Source organism: Theobroma cacao, chromosome 4 (genome assembly GCF_053813885.1).
Source record: "Theobroma cacao isolate CCN51 chromosome 4, ASM5381388v1, whole genome shotgun sequence".
NCBI lineage: Eukaryota > Viridiplantae > Streptophyta > Magnoliopsida > Malvales > Malvaceae > Theobroma > Theobroma cacao.
In genome coordinates, this window is record NC_142642.1 from 20,909,525 (window position 1) to 20,933,098 (window position 23,574).

At 32.5% G+C, this 23,574-nt stretch overlaps 1 protein-coding gene across 1 annotated transcript; it reads left to right on the forward strand.

Moving 5' to 3' along the window:
* Positions 1 to 3,326: 3,326 nt before the first annotated feature.
* Positions 3,327 to 5,390, forward strand: LOC18601455 (AP2-like ethylene-responsive transcription factor SMOS1). The gene is made up of 8 exons (XM_007032396.3): positions 3,327 to 3,553; positions 3,660 to 3,742; positions 3,871 to 3,879; positions 3,994 to 4,082; positions 4,193 to 4,266; positions 4,355 to 4,405; positions 4,497 to 4,573; positions 4,695 to 5,390. The coding sequence occupies exons 1-8, from the start codon at positions 3,327 to 3,329 to the stop codon at positions 5,246 to 5,248; spliced, it is 1,164 nt and encodes a 387-aa protein (XP_007032458.1). The 3' UTR covers positions 5,249 to 5,390.
* The last annotated feature ends 18,184 nt before the right edge of the window (positions 5,391 to 23,574 follow it).

Below are 23,574 nucleotides of genomic sequence, written 5' to 3' on the forward strand. Positions count from 1 at the left end.
CCTCTCACTTCTCTCTAAACTTTTTCCTTCGTCGGCCGCTTTCTCCTTCTCTCTCACCTTCCCCGCCACCGGTGGCTTGAAGTTCAATCAGCCAAAACCCTAAATATCTCTTCCCTCCACTGGCAATCCCTAGATCTAACAAAAAAAAACTTGAATCTTTCTCTCCTCTTTGCCGACGGGTTCTTGATCGGTGCAAAGAGCTCCAATTTCTCCCTCCTTTTCGGTCCTTATTTGTTCCCTCTTGATTTTTTATTTAATTTTATTATTTTTTAATTAATTTTGTTTAATTTTTATTTTTATTATATTATTTGATTATTTTATTTATTTCTTGATTAATTTTTATTATATATATTTGTTTGTGTAATAGGTGTCTACACTAACTTTTTTGGTGAGTTCTTGGACCGGATCTAAGCCTATTTGCCGAGCGTGGAGTTCTGGTTTTGCCGAGCGTAGACCGTTGTTGCTGCCGATCTCCGTGCTTGCTCACTTTTTCCGGTTAGTGCTTGGACGGGATCTTGTTGCTGAGCTTATAAACATGCTATGTAATTGAAGTTTGTTTATGAATGAATTTCAAAACTGTTGATGACTATAATTCCTCTTAAAGATTCTAAACTAATAGCATGTGACACTATTTATCTTTGTTACATTATTATCTTATCTATTTACTTAATGAATTTTTAGGTCGATAACTATAAGCAAAATCTAATTTCAAAAAAAATTTACAACAAAAAATAACGACAAACTTTCATATGGTCAACTTGGAATGAATTTGAGTATATCCTAAAACCCCTCCTTGGATTTGAAGACAGTTGTACAGACCTTCTATACAAATAATTAGGTATAATATTTGTCTTGGTATGTGCTCACACGAAATAAGCTCTAAAGATAAAAAACAAAAGAAATCACATATCTTAATCTCTTAGAAGAAGTTGACTACCACTTTCTTCATGTTTTGCAACAAGATTGTTACCATTTTCTTAATGTTTAGCAATAATATTGAAAGATTTTTATTAGTGCTAAAACTGTTTTATATAAAATTTTCTCTATTTAATGAAATTATCTCTATTCAACTTATATAATATTTACTGTGGTAACTATGCTCCTCAACTCAAAGAAAAAAAAGACAAAAAGAAAAATTTACAAATAATTAACTTGAATATATTTATAGACTATAATCCTAAGCTCATATAATATGAAATTCAAATGTCGATGTGAATGGATATTTTATTATCGAAATGGAAATTTGTATTTTTTTTTTTTTGAGAAAGCAATTTTTGGTAATTTTTTTGGAAATTGGTAATCTAGTCAAATAATTTTCGTTGGAAAAGCATTTCCAACGAAAAATTCCGTTGCAAATGATTTTTTGAACATTTTAATTCCATTGGAAAATCATTTTCAACGGAATTTTCCGTTGGAAATCCTTTTCCAACGGAATTTTCCGTTGAAAATGAAGTTCCAATAGAATTTTCCTTTGGAAATGAAGTTCCAACGGAATTTCATTTCCAACGAAAATCCAGTCGAGTACCTTACAATGAGTTCATTTTTTTCAACGGATTTCCAACGAAAAGTATTACCCACGAGAGTTTTACCGACAGAATTTTCAACGGAATTTTTCGTTGAAATTCCGTTGGAAATAGGCATTTCCAACGGAATTTAGCCTTTTTCCAACAAAAAATTTCGTTGGAAAAGGCTAATTTTTTTGTAGTGTCTTTATAGTTACATTTTAATCATAATACTACTAAAATTTTGTATACTGCAGTCAAATCTATAATATTGCTGTAAAAAGCATAGAAAAAGTGTTAATAAAAATATTTTTAATAGCATATTTTAAAAATATACAGTCCTATATCAAATTTATCGTAGTGTTTTTTTGTTTTTCCTTACACACATTTAACAACATTTATGATAGGAACATACAAGATCATTGATATGTGATATAACCATGACTCCATCAGTCAATGATATCTTATTGATCGGCCTTCATAACCTAGTAGCACTTTCGTATTCATTCCAGACAAAAGTGGACTGAGAGAACTTAAGATAATAAGTTATGCTTCATCTAAGTATTTTCTAAGAAGAATACAGAGGGAATTTCTTGTGATACCCCCCACTCCAACCTGAATTAAATAGTAAGTTCACATTGTCTAGAAGAATAATTTGCATGTTGATTCCATAGGAAACTCAGTCAGAGCTTCGTAGGGTGAACAAACTCCATTCTGCCCACAGGCGCCCCTGGAAAGAGGTACCAAGAGTGTCAGTTCCAAATGGTACACAAGAACATAACGAACTGGACGGGGAATCCAAAGAAGCTGAACCCAAAAGCTGTCAGTGTGTCACTATGAATTACCGTGCTATGCCATGTAAAGTTAACTCTATGATCTTTACCCCCTTTCACAGAAAACAAAAGGCTCAAAGGAATTTCCGGACAATTTCTTGTAAGTTATACCAAACATAATTTGTTATATATTTAACTTGTCTGATATGATGACGCCATGTCTGAACCAGGCATGGTAAAGTTCTACTCACAAGTACTTTCTTTGTTTTTAGTTGGAGTTTGTTTAAATTTTCCTGGCTCGTATTACAACCGTGCATGTTTAGCAGCTTTCGAGTTTGACAGTTTTTAGCCTGTCTGGACAGCTACTGTCATGAGGTTTAGAGGCGATTACTTCTAAGTTCTAAATTATTAGCAATAGAACCTATTTTGCCATCTCTAGCAATCTACCAATTTGGTCACTTTACAACAAGCAAAGGTCTTGAGTCTTGACCCTAGCACGAATGGATCAAGTTGGGTGTTCTAGGAACCATGCATGAAGCACTAATATTCTCCGTTGAGGTTTGGTTTTCTAATGGTTAATCAGAGTTTCACAACTTGCTGTGAGCTGCTGAAACCAAAAAAGGGCAGTCTTACCATAGGAAAAACTTGCAAAAGACTAACATCCCTTGGAATGGCAGCAAATGTTTGACCTTACTTGATGCACACATACCAAACCGACTTTGTGAATCAAATTTGAAATGAATTAAACAATCGTTTTTTTTAATATATATATATATATGTATGTATAATTTGGCTGGCGAACAGAATATGGACACCTAAAATTTGTATGGACGTTGCAAACTTTTCTTAATTGCTCATAGAGATCATCGACACACTTGTTTTGACTTAAACAATATTTTCTACACCAATCATCAAACATAAAAACTCCAAAATTCACAAGCGCATTATATATACACGGACTCTTGCTCTCCATGGGTCAAGCAGCCAAAGAAATAAAAAAAAAAATTAGCAAGGGAGAGAAGAAAGAAGAAAAGAATCAAGGTAACTAGAGATGGAAATGATTCTGGTTAAGGATGAACAAATCCAAGGAAGGCGACGCATGTGTTCAGCAGATGGTGAGATTCAAACAATAAGGTGTGTCAAAAGAAGGCGAAGAGATCCAGCTTCAGTTGCTCTTGGCTGTTATGACAATCAAGGTCAGCAGCCACAGCAACAAAACGATCAAACCAATGCGGCTACCACAGTGAAAAGAAGTTCAAGGTTTCGTGGAGTCAGCAGGTGCAAACAAGACCTTTCTAGTATTCTGAGATTGTTTCATCTAGAGAAACTTTACCCTTGTTTTATTTCTCTATGGCTAACTTTTGCCTTACATGAAAATGAACAGACATCGGTGGACTGGCCGGTATGAAGCCCACTTGTGGGATAAGCTCTCTTGGAATGTTACACAGAAGAAGAAAGGAAAACAAGGTAAACTTTGTTTCTTAGTTGCATTGCACTTTTTCATTATAATTTTGAATTCTGGATTCTTACCTGTTGCCTGATCTTTATGTTCTTCCATCGATCCGTGTGGTGGAATTGACACTTTGAACCTGCAGTTTATCTTGGTGAGTGCATCATCAATTTGCTGTTATATCAAGTTTCACTTTTCTTTAACACCCAGCGAATTATCTTTTGTATACTACAGAGAAAATGACCATGTTCTCTTCTAAAATTCTCAGGAGCTTATGATGATGAAGAAGCCGCAGCAAGAGCTTATGATTTAGCTGCTCTTAAGTATTGGGGGACATCAACTTTCACCAATTTTCCGGTATGGATAGTGTATATCTCACAAACAAAACCTCAAGACATTGGTTTCTGCATATATTGCGAGAAGCAGCATAAAAAAAATTTATCTAACTCCCTAGATGATTTCTGCAGATATCAGATTATGAAAAAGAGATTGAGATAATGCAAACTGTCGCAAAAGAGGAGTATTTGGCCTCATTAAGAAGGTAAGGCTTCATCTATCAAATCACAAACTGATAACTATCTAAAGCTTATTCTTACTTGATAACATCAATTGGATTTTGTTTGTTACAGAAAGAGCAGTGGGTTTTCAAGAGGTGTATCCAAGTACAGGGGAGTTGCGAGGTAATCTTCTTGATAATTTGGTGGTTAATATCTGTATTTTTTATGCAACAGCACAACAAAACTAAAAGTTTCTTTGGTTAAAAACATGCAGGCACCATCACAATGGAAGATGGGAAGCAAGAATAGGGAGAGTCTTTGGCAACAAATATCTCTACCTTGGCACTTACAGTAAGCCTCTTTAGTTTCCTGTGCTAAATATGGCAACCTTTCAGCCATTAATAACAAGATACGGATTAGTATAAATAACAGGGTTCTACTTGCCTAAACAACAAGTTTTATCTCATTGCAGGCACCCAAGAGGAGGCTGCTCGCGCTTATGACATTGCAGCAATTGAATATAGAGGGATAAATGCTGTGACCAACTTCGATTTGAGTACTTACATTAGATGGTTAAAGCCAGGGACAAATAATCCAGTTGCCGCTGATGAATCACTGGGAATGACAGAACCTGAATCAGTACCATTAGCAAGTAGCTACAGTCCAAGAGAGGAATCTAAGCCCTCATTCTACCACTCATTTGCTACAGAGTACTTAAACTCTCCACAAAAGCAAGAAGTTGTTGAAGGCAAAATTCCTGTCAACTCATACAACAAGACTTCATCACCTACTGCACTAGGCCTGCTCCTTCGATCTTCGATATTCAGAGAACTAGTAGAAAAGAATGCAAATGTGTCTGAAGATGAAAGCACTGATGCAGACGATGAGCCAAAGAACCAACAAGCAGGAAGTGATGATGAGTTTGGTGGGCTATTCTATGATGGAATTGGTGACTTCCAATTTATCTGCTCTTCTGGTAAAGATAGCATAGAGTTGCAAGAAAGAGAGGTCCCCTTCGTTTTATGATGTACCAAAAAGAACACCAAGAATGTGTAGTTTGTATGGTATAAGATAAATTAAGCTGCTAGCATTGTGGATGTCTTGTAAAATTCTGCAATGTTGTAAATTAATTAGCTAAAATTATGAATATTACTTGTAAAACCTACAATGTTAGTGCAATAGCTTTTGGTTGAGATTGTACTGTGTAGAACTCATGATGAGTGTAGTTTAGGTGGTAACATGGAGATGGAATTTGAGATAATACTCCCTCTTGTACTAAAAAAAATAGTATATAGTTTGTATGAAAGGAAATGAGAAGTACCTGGTGTTAAGTTTGTTAAAAGTTCCGCTTATGTTATACATTTAAGCAGCTAATTTGAAGAAAACTCATTTTAGATAAGATATATTAACTCAGCCAATGTTTATCTTTATATTAGTATAGATTTACCATCAATATAATATTATCATAATTATTATTTTATATTTATTGTAAAAGAAATAATAGAAACAGAATGAAAAGAGAGATATTGAGAGAATGTTATTTATGTATTACTGAAGCAATGCTTGGAATAAAAATTAACTGTGATACAAAATGAGGGTGGGGTGACCCCTTATTTATAGTTGAAGCCCCTCACAGATCAATGGCTATCACAATGTCCTATTAAGATACATCTCTAAATTACATTATCTTCTTGATAAATCTCACATTATCACCTAGATAATATCCACATGTAGATGAATCTTGAAATATCTAGAATGTGAATAATACATTTATCATTTATCAGATTTACTCTAATTTGAATTGATCTAATGTGGTGTGATATGTCCATATTCCATAACACTGATTGAACACAACTGTGGTGGCCTACTTAGACGTGCTATTACTATATCGTTAAAAACCTTAAGTTGGAAAAACCAAGTGGGACAAAAACTAGATAAAAGGGAAAAAGAGTACAGTGCACTAAATCCATAATTGCTCCATCTCAATTGAACCATATTGCCACTTCTAGGGTCTAACGTTTCTAAGGCTTACCACTTCTAGGGTAAATGATACTTCGCCACTTTAGGGGCAAATCAATCTTTTGCCACATTCTAATGCCATAAACTAATTTCTTAAATGTTGACATTGGCAATGACTTGGTAAAAAGATTTGCAAGATTATTGGTGGAGCGAATCTGTTTAACATCAACTTATCGACTTTCCTAGAGTTCGTGAGTATAAAAAAATTTTGACGAGATATGCTTCGTCCTATCACCTTTAATATATCCTCCCCTGCTTTGTGCAATATAAATAGCATTATCTTCATAAATTATGATGGGAGAATTTGTAACTAATGTTAAACAACAAGAATTAGGAATATGTATTACAACGGATCTCAACCAAACACACTCTCTTCCAACTTCATATAGAGGGATGATTTTGGAGTGGTTAGAGGATGTAGCTATTAGCATTTGCTTAGTAGAACGGCAAGAAATGGCAGTGCCATTATAGTAAAATATATAACCGATTTGAGAGTGAGCCTTTTGTGGATCAGATTTATATCCCACATCAGCATATCCAACTAAATCAGAGTTAGTAGAATCCCTGGAATAATATAATTCTAAATCTACGATTCCTCAAAGATAATAGAAGATATATTTCATCTCATTCCAATGTCTCTAGGTTGGCTTAAAACTAAAATGCGCCAACAAATTTATCGCAATAGCGATATCTGGTTTTGTACATTGTGCCAAGCACATCAAAGCCCCAATTACATTGAGATATAGTATTTCAAGACCAAGTATCTCTTCATAAGGTTCTCTAGGACGAAATAGGTCTTTCTAGGGATTAAAAGACCTCACAACCGTAGGGGTGCTTAATGGGTGAGCCTTATCCATGTTAAAACATCTAAGCAATCTCTCAATATAGGCTGACTAATGGAAAACTATTCCATTTGCTTTGTGCTCAAGCTCTAGACTAAGACAAAGTTTGGTTTTACGTAAATCTTTAACTTCAAACACCTTTTTCAAATATTTAGCAGTTTTAGATAACTCTTCTAGAGTTCCAATCAAATTCATATCATCGACATAAACTGCTACCATAGCAAATCCAATTTTTGATTTCTTAACAAACACGCATAGGCAAATAGGATCATTTTTGTACCCTTTCTTAATTAGGTACTCGCTTAAGCGTTAATACCACATGCAATCGGATTGCTTTAACCCATATAAAGATCTTTGCAACTTTATTGAGAATAAGTTGCAGTAAGTGTATGCTTTAGTAATTTTGAACCCTTCAGGAATTTTCATATAAGTATTATAGTCTAATAAATCATATGGATATGTCGCATAACGTCCATAAGAAGCATTCCAATTTTTCAGAAACAGCTATGCTAATAAGGAAATGAAAGGTAATTGAATCCATTACAAGTGAATACATCTCATCATAATCAATCCCAAGTCTTTAAGAAAAGCCTTAGGTTACAAGTTGGTCTTTATATCTCACGACCTCGTTTTTCTCATTTGGTTTTTGAATAAAGACCCACTTGTATCCAAAAGACTTTGCATTATCGGTGGTTCGAGCTACAGGTCTAAAAACCTCTCGTTTAGCTAGGGAAGCCAATTCAACCTGGATTGCTTCTTCTCACTCAGGCCAATCTTGCCTTTGACGACATCCGATAATAGATCGCGGTTCATAATCATCGTTCATAATCTCATGAGCAATTGAGAATGCAAATACATCATCGATGATTATCTCATTCCAATCTCAAATCTCATTTTAATATGTTACAAAGATCTCAATATTCCCAAGGTAGGTGACCTTTTCATGGGTTCGTGCCTGTTATGGAATAAGCTCAATACCAAGCTTTTTCTAGAGTGAATTCCTGAGTCCTCCCCTTTTGTTTTCGAGGGCTAGTGTCTTTTGATCCTATCAGTCTTCCATGCTTCATGCGTAGGCCATTTTGATCCATTTTAACTTGTCCTTCAGGAACAACAATCCTAGTTGGAGCATTCATAGTTAGAATATGAGACTTCATGACCTTGGCAATATAATTTAATACGTCAAGAAGTCTATTAACGATAGCTAGTAAATGGATTATGCGTTGCACCTCGTTTTCACATTCAGGAGTTCTTGGGTCTAAATGGGATAGATTTTTCTCATTCTAGGAGAAATTCTCAATTGGTTTCTGCTTCTCAACCATGGAAGCCTTATGTATCCCAATTGATGAAAACACTATCTCATTAAAATGATAATCCACGAATCTGGCAGTAAAAAAGTCACCCCGTCATTGGTTCTAAGAACCTAATGATGGACAGTGAATCAAAACCAACATAAATGCCCCAATGGAATTGGGGACCTATTTTAGTCTTTTTTGGCAATGCTACAAGCACTTGTGCAACGCAACCAAAAATGCGTAAATGTAAAATGTCTAGTTCATAGCCTAGAACCAACTGTATGGAAGATTGTAAGGGGCTAGCAGTGGGGCACAATCTAGTTAGTGTCGTCGCATGCAAAATAGCATGACCCCATGCTAAAGAGTTGAGCTTTGTCCTCAATAAAAGAGTATGTGCGATAATTTAGATGCATTTAATTAGGGATTCTACCTATTCATGCTGAGTATGAATATGTGGAATTAGGTGCTCAACCTTGAGTCCGAGTGAAGCATAATACGTATCAAAGCTTTTCAACGTAAATTCACCAAAACTATCCATCCCTATGCTCTTGATTGGATAATCAAGAAAGTGTGCTCGAAGCTTTTTAATTTGCACAAGTAAACATGCAAAGGCGATGTTGCGAATAGATAAAAAGCAAACAAGGGACCATGTGCAAGATACATCCATTAATACCATAAAATATCGAAACGGCGCACTTGCCGATTATATTAGTCCATAAATATCAAATTTGAATTCTATGCAATAATGAAAGGGATTCAACAGCTCTAACAGTGACACAATATAATCCTATAGTTGAAGCTTTCAACTTTTCATAAATGGTCTTCTGGCCCATCTTATAAGAGGTAATGTAGGTACATTCCTTATTTTGCTTATAAATTGTCTCAAGATGTTACTCATTACGGTGTACATCTTTGAAGCTAAGTAAATTGCTCTTCGATCTACAACTTAGCAATGCATCCTCGATATGCAAAGTGGTGCCATTTGGCAAAGCAACTGTGGCATTCCTGAAGCCATCAATAATCTCAATGAGACTTGATATTATATTGATATTTGCCTTACGCAATGTCACACTTGAGAAAAAGTGCTTGCAACAAAGTATGGTATATGTTGTTACACTATCAAGCAAACAAACATCTTCCTTTTTCTCGGTGGTTCCCATTTGCACTTGTATTGACAACTTTAGATGTCAAGTATCATAAAAATTTGTAAATTAGTCATGAGATTGAAAATTTCAAATAATAAATATTGAATCAATTTCATAATAATTTTATTAAATGACCATATTATTCTTTTTTAGGAAAAATCAACCAAGAGTAATAAATAAAAAATGAAAAAAAATTAAAATCCTCAAATCCTTAGTTTGGGCTATCTTCCACCATTTTGATGCCTTATCCTAGTTATCAGGGTTCTCGAAGAAATCAAAAACTTCCAAGGATATTGTAGCTTCTACAAGAGCAGGGGAAATCATATTAACGGAGGCATTGCTAGCTTCGACGTTGGTCATAGCAGTAGAATTCTCAATGGCGTGAGTCTCAACACGCTTGCCCTTATCCTTCAGGGATGTTTGGTATAGATTAGCAAAGTGCTTTAGCATACGACAGGTATGTGACCAGTGTCTAACTATGCCATAACAATGACAAATACTTTCATCATACTTCTTCACAAGCTTCTTGCCCTTGCCATGATTCGAGCCAAGGTTGGATTTCCTAAAGTGGTTAAATATGCCCCCACCCCTACTTGGGTTATGCCCTTTCCTATGTTCACAGCCTTTAAATCAACCTATACTCTTACTAGAGTTAGCATTTGCTTCAAGCAATGCTTTCGAGCCAACAAGTCTAAGATAATGGTTCTTGAGCAGCAGTTCATTAGTTTACTTTATAGTCAAGAAGACAGAAATTAACTCCAAGTATGTCTTAAATTGACGTTGCCGATATTGTTGTTGCAATGCAATATTTAAAGCATGGAAGGTGGAAAAAGTTTTCTCTAATAACTCTGATTTAGTGAGCTTAACACTACATAACTCCAGTCAATAAACAATAACAAATAAGGTTGAGTGGTAGTCAGACACTGATTTGAAGTCCTGCAGCTTATGCTGTCAGTCATACTATGCCTAAATAAGGATAACTGTCTTGGTATGATCATACCTCTCTCTCAACCTCGTTCACAGGATCTCAAGGTCTCGGATGGATAAATATTAAGTCTTCAAGCTCTCAAGCAAATGACAGCGAATGAAGATCAATGCATTAGCCTTCTCTTTGTCATTTGCTTTCTCATCTATAATAATTGTGTTAGCAAGACCTTACCCTTGGAGATGCATCTCCGCATCAAGGCATCAGGATAGAAGATTGCTTCCACTCACTTCCAAGATGTGGAACTTGGGCTTTTCGATATTTGTCATAATTCTACACACACAAAAATGGACCCATAAATTAATTATGACAACTACAGGGATTCGCGAAGGCCCACCGCAGCTTCAGGTGCCGAAGTGATGCTCTAGGTCTATTGTCAACTTCAAGCCGACTAGAAGATATACAAAGTTAAAATCTAATTGGTTGATGAAGAACCAAGAAAATTACCTTCTCTTTTGGTGATCATGCTAATAATATGTTGTAAAAAAATAATAAAAACAGGTTGAAAAGAGATATATTGAGAGAATACTCTTTATGTATTACTAAAGCAATACTTGGAAAAAAAATAACTGTGATACAAAATAAAGGTAGGATGACCCCTATTTATAGTTGAAACCCCTTACAAATCAATGGCTATCACAATCTCCTACTTAGATACATCTCTAAATTACGTTATTTTCTTGATAGATCCCACAACATGTAGATGAATCTTGAAATATCTAAAATATAGATAATATATTTATCATTTATCAAATTTACTATAATTTGAATTGGTCTAATGTGGTGCGAAATGTCCATATTCCAAAACAATATTTTTAAAAAAAATTAAATATTGTCAAAAAATACAGAATATGACATTTATTTAATTATACATTTTGGAGATGTTTTTCTTCATAGTATAATAGAAGCTATATCATTTAAAAAAAAGCGGGGGTGTTTATAGCAACTTCTATCTGCCTCATACTCCATTATTGAAGACTAACTTCTTTTTCTATTTTGGAAATTTCTTCTCTTTTTTATTATTATTTTTTATGGATTTTCTTCTTTTTTATTTTGACATAACCAATGTATTACAATAGTTGATAACATAAGCAATACATTATGCATGTTACCCTTAATCAATTAAAACAAATAAAAAAAGGTTGGATACATATATAGTGTATTGGGCAATTAATTAATAGTTAGCTTATTTCTTCAAAAACCATACTAGCTGTCACGACCCGGAACCTCCCTCGGGCCCATGACAATCGCAGCAACGTCCCTGATTGACACTCATTATCCGGAATGCCAACCGGAACCCCAGAAGGCTTACATATCAGTTTCTTTCCTTTCCTGTGAGCAATCGTTGTTAAATATCGAGTTTTTAGAGAATATACACTATTTTAGATCAAAAACAATCAAAATAAAATTTTCGCCACACAAGGGTATTTTGGTCATTTTTTTCTCAAAAATTTTGAAACTGGCTAAAACGTAATATACAAGTACAAAACACATAATTCATATTCAAAATGAGTTTAAAAGTCTAAAATCTTCATTTAAAACGAAATTACGGTTATTTGAATATAATAAGAAAATAAAAGAAATATTAAGAAAAATATTCTATTTTCTTATAAAACAATATTTATAGAGTTATACTGAATAATTTTTATAGCGTAAAAGCTAAATGAATTTATACATATTGAAATACAGTAAGCCAAAATATTTAATTTAATTTACAATAACAAGAGGGCCCCCGAATAAACAAAAGTAAAGAGGACTGTGAACCTACGGTTTGAAAAATGCAGATCCAATGGTAGTCCTCGATGAGATCAGCTATCTACAGTCTATACTGAACCTGAAATGGGTGGAAAGGAGGGTGGTGAGATTATAAAATCCCAATGAGTAAACAGACATTATCATAATATCTAAAGGCGAGTAAAATGGAGGCAAGTTTAAACAACAAATTTCAACCCATTTCATAATGTTTCCAATTTATTTCTTAAACCATAAAATATTTGTAATTTACCAAAACAGTTGTTAAGGCTTACGTCTTTTATTAAAACAAGGCTCAAGCCAAAACTAATCCTCGGGGATACCTTGGCCGAGGTATCTAACCGAGTCCGCCAAGGGTGTTAAAATATTCACACGTGAAACACATTTTTTTTAAAAAAAACCAGCCGTTCCTTGGCGTTGGCCGAGTTACACATTCACGTGGGGGTTCGACGTGAAGTGAGCTCTAATACTGCCCCGGGAGTTACCCTCCTCGCCTCTACAACCGGAGTAACTATATAACTGGGTTTACCGTGCCCCTCTAATAGGCAGTCCACGAAAACCCGTCACTGCAGTGACTAACCCACCAATTTTAATAAAATTTCGACAGTATAACGTGGCTTTTATTTATTTATCCAGCCTGCATAGTAAAATCAACTTACATAACTTTCCCAAATGCACTCACAAAATATAGCCACATATACTCATTTCTCATAAGCCATTCCTAGGAAAATATATATTTTTCAAGTCAGTTTGCAGCCTCCAATTACTCAATTTCATAATCAATACAATATATTTTTATTTATCACATTTACTCCTAAAACATCAAAAATCCTGTTTTCATTTCATAAAATACATAAAAGGCATTTAAAAATAAACTCTAGATAATTTACAATAATAATAAGTTTACTCACCGTTTGTACAAACTAAAAGCTTTCTAAGCGCCCCGATCACTACTCGTCGGGTACGACTTCTTTGCCTTTTCCGGAAGGCTCTCCTCCTAGACACATTACAAAAATTTACACAATTCATCACATTGATGCTAAATCACTATATAATTAACTTAAATCCTATACTAATGCATGGTATGAAATGCAATAGCCTAAAACGGCTTAAACGCGATATTAACCTATTTTTGGCACTTTGCTCGATAAATTGCTAACGCGCTCCATTTTAGCTCTAAATCATCCCATTCTCTCTCCAACATTTCTAACCATTAAATATCAGCCAATAACCTTCTAAAAACAACAAAATCAGCTCACTCCCTTCCTTGGAAAATTCGGCCAAAAATGGGACATTAAGTCGGTTAATTTTCTACTTTGTTTTTCTATCACGTTTAATCGTTTTTCATCATTTTCTCTTCATTTTCCTTAGAATAAAATCAATTCATCATCATTGTACAGCATTGAGCATCCAGCCAAGAGTGGGTATTGTGAAAATTTAATGATTTCTTGCCCAATTTAATTTCTAAACACATTTAACTAACTAAAACTATCAATTTAACTAAAAATCAAAACCTAAAAATTTCAATTTCTCTCCCCTAGAATTTCATCCAGCCCTTGATATCACTTTTTGATCTCTCTCCTCAAGCATGCTAAATGGAAATAAAGGCATAGGAAAGGTAGAAATCAAGCCAAAATCGAAAAATCTTACCGTTAGACGCGTAAACGGTCGAAAACTGCGAATTCCCTTTGAATTTTCTTGTTTCTCTTTGGTTTTTCTTTTTTTCTTCCTTTCCTCTCTATTTCCTCTCTTGTTCTTCCTTATGGCCGGCCAGCACTTAAAATTTGGGTTTAAATGGGCTGACTTTTCATTAAAATAATATTATATCATAAAAAAATGCCACATGTCACTTTCCCATTGGCCCATTTTTAAAATTTCATCCATTTGTTTCCAAATTTTCACCATACACTTGTCTCATATATTCATAGCTTAGATAAAATTCTCAGACTCATCCAAAGTCTCGGTGGAGTAATTTTTGAAATTTACACTTTTGCCCCCGTAAAAGTGAAAAATTACATTTTTGCCCAAAAAATTGAAAAATTGCCCATAGACATATTTTTCATCCCTTATACTCATACCATTCTCCAATTTGTCAAATTTGATCTAAATTCTCTCAAAATCTCAAATTTTGTCCGTGGGTGGCAAAATTACGATTTTGCCCCTACACTCCAAAAATACCAGAATTAAACTTTTTCACTTCCTATCATTAAATTATACTCCAAATAGTTAATCTTGGTCAAAAATTTCACTCCATGATCAAATTATTATCTTAGGTGGCAAAATGACGATTTTGCCCTCGAATATCAAAATTTTTAATTTTACCCCAAATGAACCCTCGAACTCCGAACAATCATTTTTAGTCATTCCTGAACTATAAAATATTAAATTTCATCCTACAATTCCTATTTGAACTAGTTCGAGGTTAAATCAATTTAAGTGTACCGTTAGGTACAATATCAGGTTTCGTTTATTCGTAGGTGCTTTTCTAGCGTAATAACATACTACTCAGTGCATGTATGTCATGACATGTATTTATAGGGTCGGGTTTTACACTAGCATTATTTATGGATCAAGGAAAGCAAGAGAAATCAACTATCATACAAAGATCGAATTATATAAACTTAAAATCAAAGGAGAGCTTAAATGAAATATAATAAAAATATAATGCAAGAGTTTAAAAGTATGTTATAAGAAGTGTTGTTTGAATAGAGTGTTTAAAAGTGTAATAAAAAGAAATTAATATAGTACTTGACAAACTTAATACATAAATGTTGTAAGATGTAAGGAACCATTAAATAATATTTTAATTTAGTTTTAAAATAAAAAATTAAAATAGATAAAAAGATATAAAGTGAAACAAATAAAAATGATGAATGTGAAGAAATGCCTTTCTTCGTATAATTTTACGAGTTTTTGAAAGGTACAGTGAGAATGTAGAACATCTCATTAAGTATGTGTTATCACATATTAATATTTAAATGAGTTTACCGCAAAAGTAAAAATAAATAAATTTTGAAAACCAAACATTTTAGTTTTACTTTTAAAATAACAAAGTTCTCTCATGAGTTGGGCCAAACACCTACTATAACTTGTATCAATTACTCTTACTTTTTACGTAAATGTGTATGCTTACTAATTTATTTTTAAAAATAATTTTATCAACGTTGAAATGTATATAAAAGATAAGAAAACCATTGTTACATTCACTTTAAATTACTATATTTTATTTAACCAACTATCCAGTGTAGAAATCCTTTGCCTATCAACTTTATAATTCACATTTAGCATCTATTTTGCTTGACTTTCTCTCAGCTTATCTACCTCTAGTCAAACAGAATTTTGAAAAGCTTTTAAAAAATATTTTTTAAAAAAAATAAAATAAAATAAAAAGGCTTCAGGAAAAACTCCAAAGAGGAACTCTCTCTTCTCTTATTTTAAAAACACATCAGCTTTTCAAGAATTTTTTTTTGTTCTAAAAATGTCTTCATCCATTAAAAATAATCCTAACATTACCCTCCCAAAAAGTACCCCTCTCTCTCCCTCAATCGATCTCCCTTTCTTCTCTCTTTGCAAATCACCTTTCTTCATAAAAATAAAGTTAATAAACAGATTTAGATTAATTTTAAAAGCTATTATTTTTCATAAGAGCTTCATAATAGTTTTTAAGCTAAAGAAATGCCAGGCCAAATAGGTCTTTAAACCAAACCACATGATGACAGTGACAAACCAGTCACAAGAGAGAAGGATATGTTCAATGATCCTTCATGTCTTGGAAAACAATAAATAGTTTTCCTTTATTATATAATTAACTAAATGCTCAATTTGGGGTAAAAACTTTTGAGTTTTTGTCAATTTAGGGCCAAACGTTTCAATTGTAACAATCAATGGTCAAACATTTTTGGTTATTTACAATTAAGGGCTAAGGTGAGAAGTGTCTAGTGCATGTAAGACACACGTATGACATGGACATTGACTTGGAAAGGTAAGATATGAAAGGGTAGTTTTGTCAAAAAGTCTTTTTTGTCAAGTCAAAACGATTCAAATTATGGCGTAACACATAACAACTTTTTCATCTTTTCTAAAAAAGTCTTTTTTATCAAGTCAAAACAGTTCAAATTATGGCGCAACATATAACAGCTTTTTCATCTTGATGTGTAACAACTAAATTTTTCAACAAGACGTATAACAACTAAATCTTCAATATCGTGTGTAACAACTACATTTTTCAACATGTTTTGTAACAACTAAATTTTCAACATGACATGTAACAACTAAATCTTCAACATGGCGTATAACAACTACATTTTTCAAATGGCGTGTAACAACTAAATTTTCAACATAGCATGTAACAATTACATTTTTCAACATGATGTGTAATAACTAAATTTTCAACATGGCATGTAACAACTACATTTTCGATGTAATTTTTTGTCACATGTGATACATGTTCCATCCACCTATCAACTTAACCTTTAGTTGTAAAGAATCGAAAATGTTTGGCTCTTAATTATTACAATTGAAATGTTTGGCCCCTAATTGAAAAGGTGTCCAAACATTTAGCCTCAATTTGAACATTTAGCATATATAATTTAGTTTTCACCAATATCTTCAGCAATGACAAAACATACATAAATTTCACACATAATTTTGCACATCTCCCTCTTACTATACACAAACATGCATAGCACATAACTTATACTACTATTTTTATTTCTCTTTTGTGTTACAAATATTCATAAAAAAATCTCTCCCATAGATGCCCATGAATCATGCTAAACCCAATTGACACTTTTAAAATTTATAAAAGTTATTCAAATTTAAATTAAATTATTTTTATTTAAATATTAAAATATATTTTTATTAATATTTTTAAATATATTTTTAAAATCAAAATTAAATAAAATAAATAATTTTATACTATAATAATATTTCAAACCAAATTCAAACTTAAAAAATCATGTTCAAGACCTAACACAACATGTGGACACTACTAATCCCATCTATGCAAGTTTATCATCATCATATCTAACTCTCCAATCGCAACATGTATTTAATCTTATTACCAAAAAGAAAGGATTGAATTTCCTTTCTTTTCAAATAATCTATTTATTAAAACTTGAACTTATTAGTAGAAATGGTAATGGATAAAGTGCCTGCTAATTAGCCAACTAATATGAATTAGGATTTATATTTGCTGTACTAATAGTGTATAATTTCTATACATTGTCAGGGCATAAGATTATGCCACCTCATTAAAAAATAAATTCAAAATTTTAAGAGATTTAAAATTAAATATTATTAATTTTTTAATAAATTTTTTTAAAAATAAACAATTATTCTATCTCTTTAACTTTCTCTCATTCTATCTCTTCCTCTTCATCCCTTAACAACAATAGATTCAAAATCTTAAATATTTTTGGCTAAATACCCAAATAAGCTCTCGAATTATATCAAGAAAGTCAATTTTACCTCTATCTTTTTATTATGTTCAAATAAGCCCCTAAATTTTTATTTTGAGTTACATAAGCTCATTTCACTAATTATTGACTAACTTCCGTTAGTCAAGATATAGTCAGTAATTTTTTATACCTCGTGGAAAATGACGTGACATCAAAAATTATTAACTCGGAATTGGGTTTTTCCTTTTCAAATTTTCAAAAATTATTGGCTTGGGATTTGAAACAAAAAATTAAAAAGAAAAAAAAACTACATGTTTCAAACTGATTATCATTGTTTCTTAACTAATTACCATCTTCTTAATTAAAATCATCCTTATTAACAAAAATACCTAATCCAACTTTTTCAGTTTGATTTAAATCATTGTTGCTTGACTAAAAGCTAATGCAGAGAAATCCAAGAATACCCACAAACGATTTTGAGAAAAGGAAGAGTAAAAGGTAGGACACATAACTTTTATAATATTGAAACTAGTAAAGATACACAATGTTGTTCCATAATAAAAGAAAGTCAAATCTTTCTCATTTCTTCTTCAAATTTGTAAAAGAAATATGATGCTCTTTTCTTCTATAGAATTTATAAAAGAAAGTTAAATCCTTCTCTTTTCTTCCCTAGAATCTATAAAGAAAATCCAATGCTTTTCTCTTCCTTAAAATTTGTAAGAAAAATTTGATAGTATTGAATTTTATTTACTAACAATAATAAATTCTCTCCCCACATCTTTCACAATTTTTGAAAATTCAAAACTATTGAATAAACAATTTTTAGAAGAGGAATAGGAATTTGTAGACAGGGAGAGGACATTCTAACTATAAGGTACGCTGGGTTTAGAGAATGTTAAAGAAAGTGAAGGTTTTTTTTCTTTTGTTAAGAATGATGACTTCCATTAAGAAGGATTACGTCTATTAAGAATGTCAAGCCCTACTCTATTATACACTTGTCATGTCATTCATGTGCTTGATAGAACGTTTGCATAAGTGAATGTATCGAAAAATCGTTAAAAGTTGGTATTGTACCTAATGGTACAATTATGTTGATTAAAACCTCGAACTAGGCCAAATAAAGATTTTACGATGTATTTGAGAGTTATTGAATCTTAGAATGTCTTAATATGATGATTTGGAATTCGAGGATTTATTTAGAGTTAATTCGAGAATTTTCATGATGTAGCCACCCAAGGGCAAAATTGGAATGTTGGATGATATTTTGACTAAATTTGATTAATTAGAGCATTATTTGAATTTGAAAAGTGAAAAATTTCAATTTCGACATTTTTTGAAACATAGGGGCAAAACGGTCATTTTAAGTGTCCATGAGGACGAAATTGGAAATTTTAGAAATTTACACCACCATGACGCTTGTCAAACCCATGAATTTCACCCATTATTTTTTTAAGTGAGAGATTATATGTGGTGGGAATGAAATGCTTAATTGTTAAGTTTTTAAACATTGACCAATTAAAAGGTGACAAGTGTCAAGCTTTAATATTATTTTAATTGCCTATATAAATTCACTTAAAACCCTCACATTTACACTTTTTTGGCTGGCCAAGCAAGGAAACAAAGAGAAAAAGAGAAGAACAAACCCTAGGAAAGAAAAATTCAAGAGAAATTGTTGGATTTCAAGGAATCAAGCAAGTAAAGGTAAGATTTTTTAATTTTAGCTTGTGATCTACCTTTCCCATGCATTCTTTTTCATTTTCCATGGCTGAAATTGAAGTTTTCAAGAAAGAACCTTTGCTGGCCAAACCTAGAGAGATAAGTTTTTGTGATGAATTTTTCTAGATTTCATAATATCCTAGTGTTTTTAGTCATTTTGTGATGTTTGGAAAGAAAAACAAGCAAGAAAATCACATGTTCTTCAATAACCCTCATTTGGCCGAATTTTCTATAGGGCATGTTGATGAAGGATTTGGTTGTAAATCATGTTATTTAGCTAGGAATTGATGAATTATAATGTTGGATATCGAACCAGTTATTGAAAAATATAGTTCCTTTAGAAAATGGCTTGATGGAAACTGAGAAAATTATAGTAAATGGACTTGGATTTGATTCCTAATGATATATATATGGATTTATGAGATTGTGTAAACATTGATTAGTATGTTAGTTCAGAATCGGAATGGATTTCGAAAAATGGTGAAGTTAGCCAAAAATCAAGTTCATTGTAATACTTTGGTGTATTAGATTATTGGAAATATAATGAATATATTTGGAGTTGAATCGGATGTTTTGGTTAAATCAATGGTGTATAGTTCGAATTAGGTCTAATACAAATTCATTCCGATCACAATTGAACCTACGTAGAACACCATCTTTAAGTGATTATTCGGACAATTCTCATTCAATGTCATGCATTCATATAGAGCCTGAAATAGTTTTATAACAGTTTGGCACAAATATATTGAATTACGTGTCGTGTATTTTGTATAGGTGGTGAGCCCTCTGATAAGGGTAAAGATATTGTGCCCGAGGACCAAGAATAGGAGTACTCCAAACTCCTGCAATTGTGAGTAATTAGATGTTCATCTTAATTGTCACGACTCGAAACTACCCATCGGGCCCGTGACAACCTCCGCGAGGCCTCGACAGACATTTTCACCCCGAATGCCGATCGAAACCTCGCAAGGCTCTCGTATCAACTTTCACACTTCTCGGTGAGAAATAGTTATTAAATCTCGCATTTCAAAAAAAATCATAAGTCATTTTCAAATAAGGATAATAAAATATTATTTTTTGGCTCATAGGGGCATTTTCGTAATTTTTAGTCAAAAATCTCAAAACTTGCTACAAATGTAGTAAGTGAGCAGAAAATATATATTTAATTATTTAAAAACAAATTAAATATCTAAAACGTTCGTTTGAAAGTAAATTGTTGACAACTAATACTATTCAAAAATAATAAATGAAATATTCTATTTTGTCATAAAATAAATTTTTATAGAAATATTCGTAAATAATTTTTTTCGCACATGAAAGTAAAGTAAAAATTGAATGAATAGAAATACAGATAACCAAAATATAAGTTTTGATCTGAAATAACACGTGGGCCCCAATTGACTAAGAGGATGTAAGACTGTGAACTCTTACTTTCTATAATGCAGTTTCGAGCTTAGTTCTCGTCCTACTCGACTATCTACAAACTGTCCTGAGCTTGAAAAATGTATAGGAAGAAGGGGTGAGATTTTATAATCCCAATGAGTAAACAGATACCATCTAAAGTATCTAAAGCCGAGTAAATTGAGACAATTAAAATAAGTCATCATACTGTAATTTCATTACCTTTCAGTTCATTTCAACCAAATAAAATCAATCCATATAAATCGAGTAATCAACTTGGCTTATGAATTTCTTAAAACTTTGGCTTGTGCCAAAACTCATACTCGGTGATACCTTGCGCAGGGCATCCAACCAAGTCCCCCAAGGCTGTTAAAATTTTGTATACACTTAAAATATATTTTTAGTTTGAGAAAAATACAGTCGTTCCTTGGCGTTGGTTGAGTTCCCCTTCACGTGGTGGTTTAGCGTGAAGTGAACCCTAAGCTTTACCTCAGGAGATACCCTACACGCCTCTCCGTTCGAGGTAATAATATAATGGAGTTTACCGGCACCTCTAATAGGCTGATCCACGGAACCCCCTCTGCAGTAAATAATTAATATATAATCCACCAATCAATAAAATTCATTCTAGCATGACATGACAATTTATCGCAACCTAGCCTCTCAAGGCTGAATACACAATATAAATAATTCTAACACCAAAATTAGTTTAACCATTCATGCTCATTTATTGTCATAAGCTATTCAATTCAAAACCATAAATTTGCAACACAAGCAGGCAGTCTCCAATTACTCTATTTTCAAAACCAATATTCGATTTTTCAGAAAATTTATAAAATCATTTTATAAAATTACAATTTCTCTTAAAACATAGCAATTTACCATTTAAACCCATTTTCCATAAAACCACATAGTTGTATAAAACTACTCTAGATAATTAAGACGATAATAAGTTCACTCACTGTTCTAGGAGTCGATGTACTCATAATCCCAGTCTCCAAGTACAATCTCTGTACTTTTACCAGTGTACTTTGCTCACCACCTATCCACAATGTACAATACAAAATTCACCACATCAATACTTGACCATTATAAAATCAATTCAGGCTCGGTATATATGCATGATATGATATACAACTTATCCGACTACTGCTTAAATGCAGTGTTGACCTAATTCTGCCTATTATCTCCAATTTAACTCCAAATCAATTCTTCTCACTTTCTACACTCCAATTATAACTAAATTACCTCAATGACTGTGAATGAGATTCAATTTATCAGTCTCGATAGTAAATTATGAAAATACCCCTAGTGGGTAAAAATTCGTATTTTTGCTCTGAAAATTCCCATTATTTTTTTAAGCTCATAATTCATCATTTCTTAACCAATTCTCCTAGAATGAAAATCAAATTCATCCTCACTCAACACATGGTAAATTCGGCCATTAAGGGTTGTGGGAGAAAATAAATTCTTTTCTTGTTGTTTTGTTTCTAAATATGCTAAACTAACTTAAAACACTAACATAACTTAAAATCAAATTAATCTAACAATTTTCTCTCTCGTAACCCATTTTTCAGAATTGAATTTATCATAATAACTCAATATTCAATCATGAAAATTAAGAACAAAAGCATGGGTAAGCTAGGTATCAAGGAGAACTAAAGAAATTCTAACTTACCTAGCTTGTTTCCTTGATTTCTTCACTTTTTCTTTGAATTTTCACCTAGGTTTTCTTGTTTTTCCCTTTGTTCTTTCTCTCTTTCTCTCTCTTCCTTGCTTGGCCGGCCATATGAAGAAAATGGGCTGATTTTATGCCTTTTTAATAAGAAACAATAAAATAATAAAGGTATGACACATGTCATTTTCTTATTGGTCCATTTTTAAAATTTTAAAATTTTAATCCTTTTTATCTCCACCACACAATTAGTCAATGGTCAAAATGAGGATAAAGGAAGACCATGTGCTGGAAAAATGTCCTGGTGGTGGAAAATTACAATTTTGCCCCTGGGGTGACAAAATTATCATTTTACCCTTTTTCTCCAAATTATACCGAAATTAAAATTTTTCACTTCTAAACCTCAAATCTTACTCCAATAAGTCAAATTATACTCTAATAAGTCAAATGGGGCCAAAAAAAATCTTTTCTAAAATTTTCATTTTGTTCCCAGGTGGCAAATGACCATTTTGCCCCTAGATAGCGAAAATTCGGATTTGACTCCAAATTGATCTTCGAACTCCGAATCACCATATTAAACCATTTTGGGACTTTAAAATTCTTAATTTCATCTTAAATTCTCTATTTGATCTAGTTCGAGGCTTAAATCAACTATGTTGTACGTCTAGGTACAATACTGACTTTTGTAAATTTTTTGGGACTCTCTTAGCATGCAAACATGCTGTCCATCACATGTATGTCATGACAAATATTTTAATAGAGTCGGGCTTGTCATCTTCTCCCCCACTTAGATCAACCATATGATCCTTCTTCATGACTGATTTCGATATCCAGCTAAATATTAATATTTTAATATTATTTTATTAATAAAATATTATTTTATTAATAAAATATTATTTTATTCTAAAAATTTTATTTTGTCTCCTTGGTACCCAAAATACCTTATTATGCCTCATTTGACTTCCGAATCGCCTTTTATCTCACAAATTCTCTTCCGATAAAATTATTATTATTTTATTGTTATTTTCTCACTTTCAGAATATTTTATCCTAAACTACTCTTTTTGTCTTTTATCACTTTTAAACATTTTAATTGACCTCAATTTGCATTCGATCAACTTTATTTA

Excerpts from the sequence above, each read along its gene's own strand:
- LOC18601455 (XM_007032396.3), top strand. The coding sequence starts at position 3,327 with ATGGAAATGATTCTGGTTAAGGATGAACAAATCCAAGGAAGGCGACGC. Across the intron at positions 3,554-3,659 it reads AGGTTTCGTGGAGTCAGCAG|ACATCGGTGGACTGGCCGGT; the intron begins GTGCAAACAAGA and ends GAAAATGAACAG. Across the intron at positions 4,574-4,694 it reads TCTCTACCTTGGCACTTACA|GCACCCAAGAGGAGGCTGCT; the intron begins GTAAGCCTCTTT and ends ATCTCATTGCAG.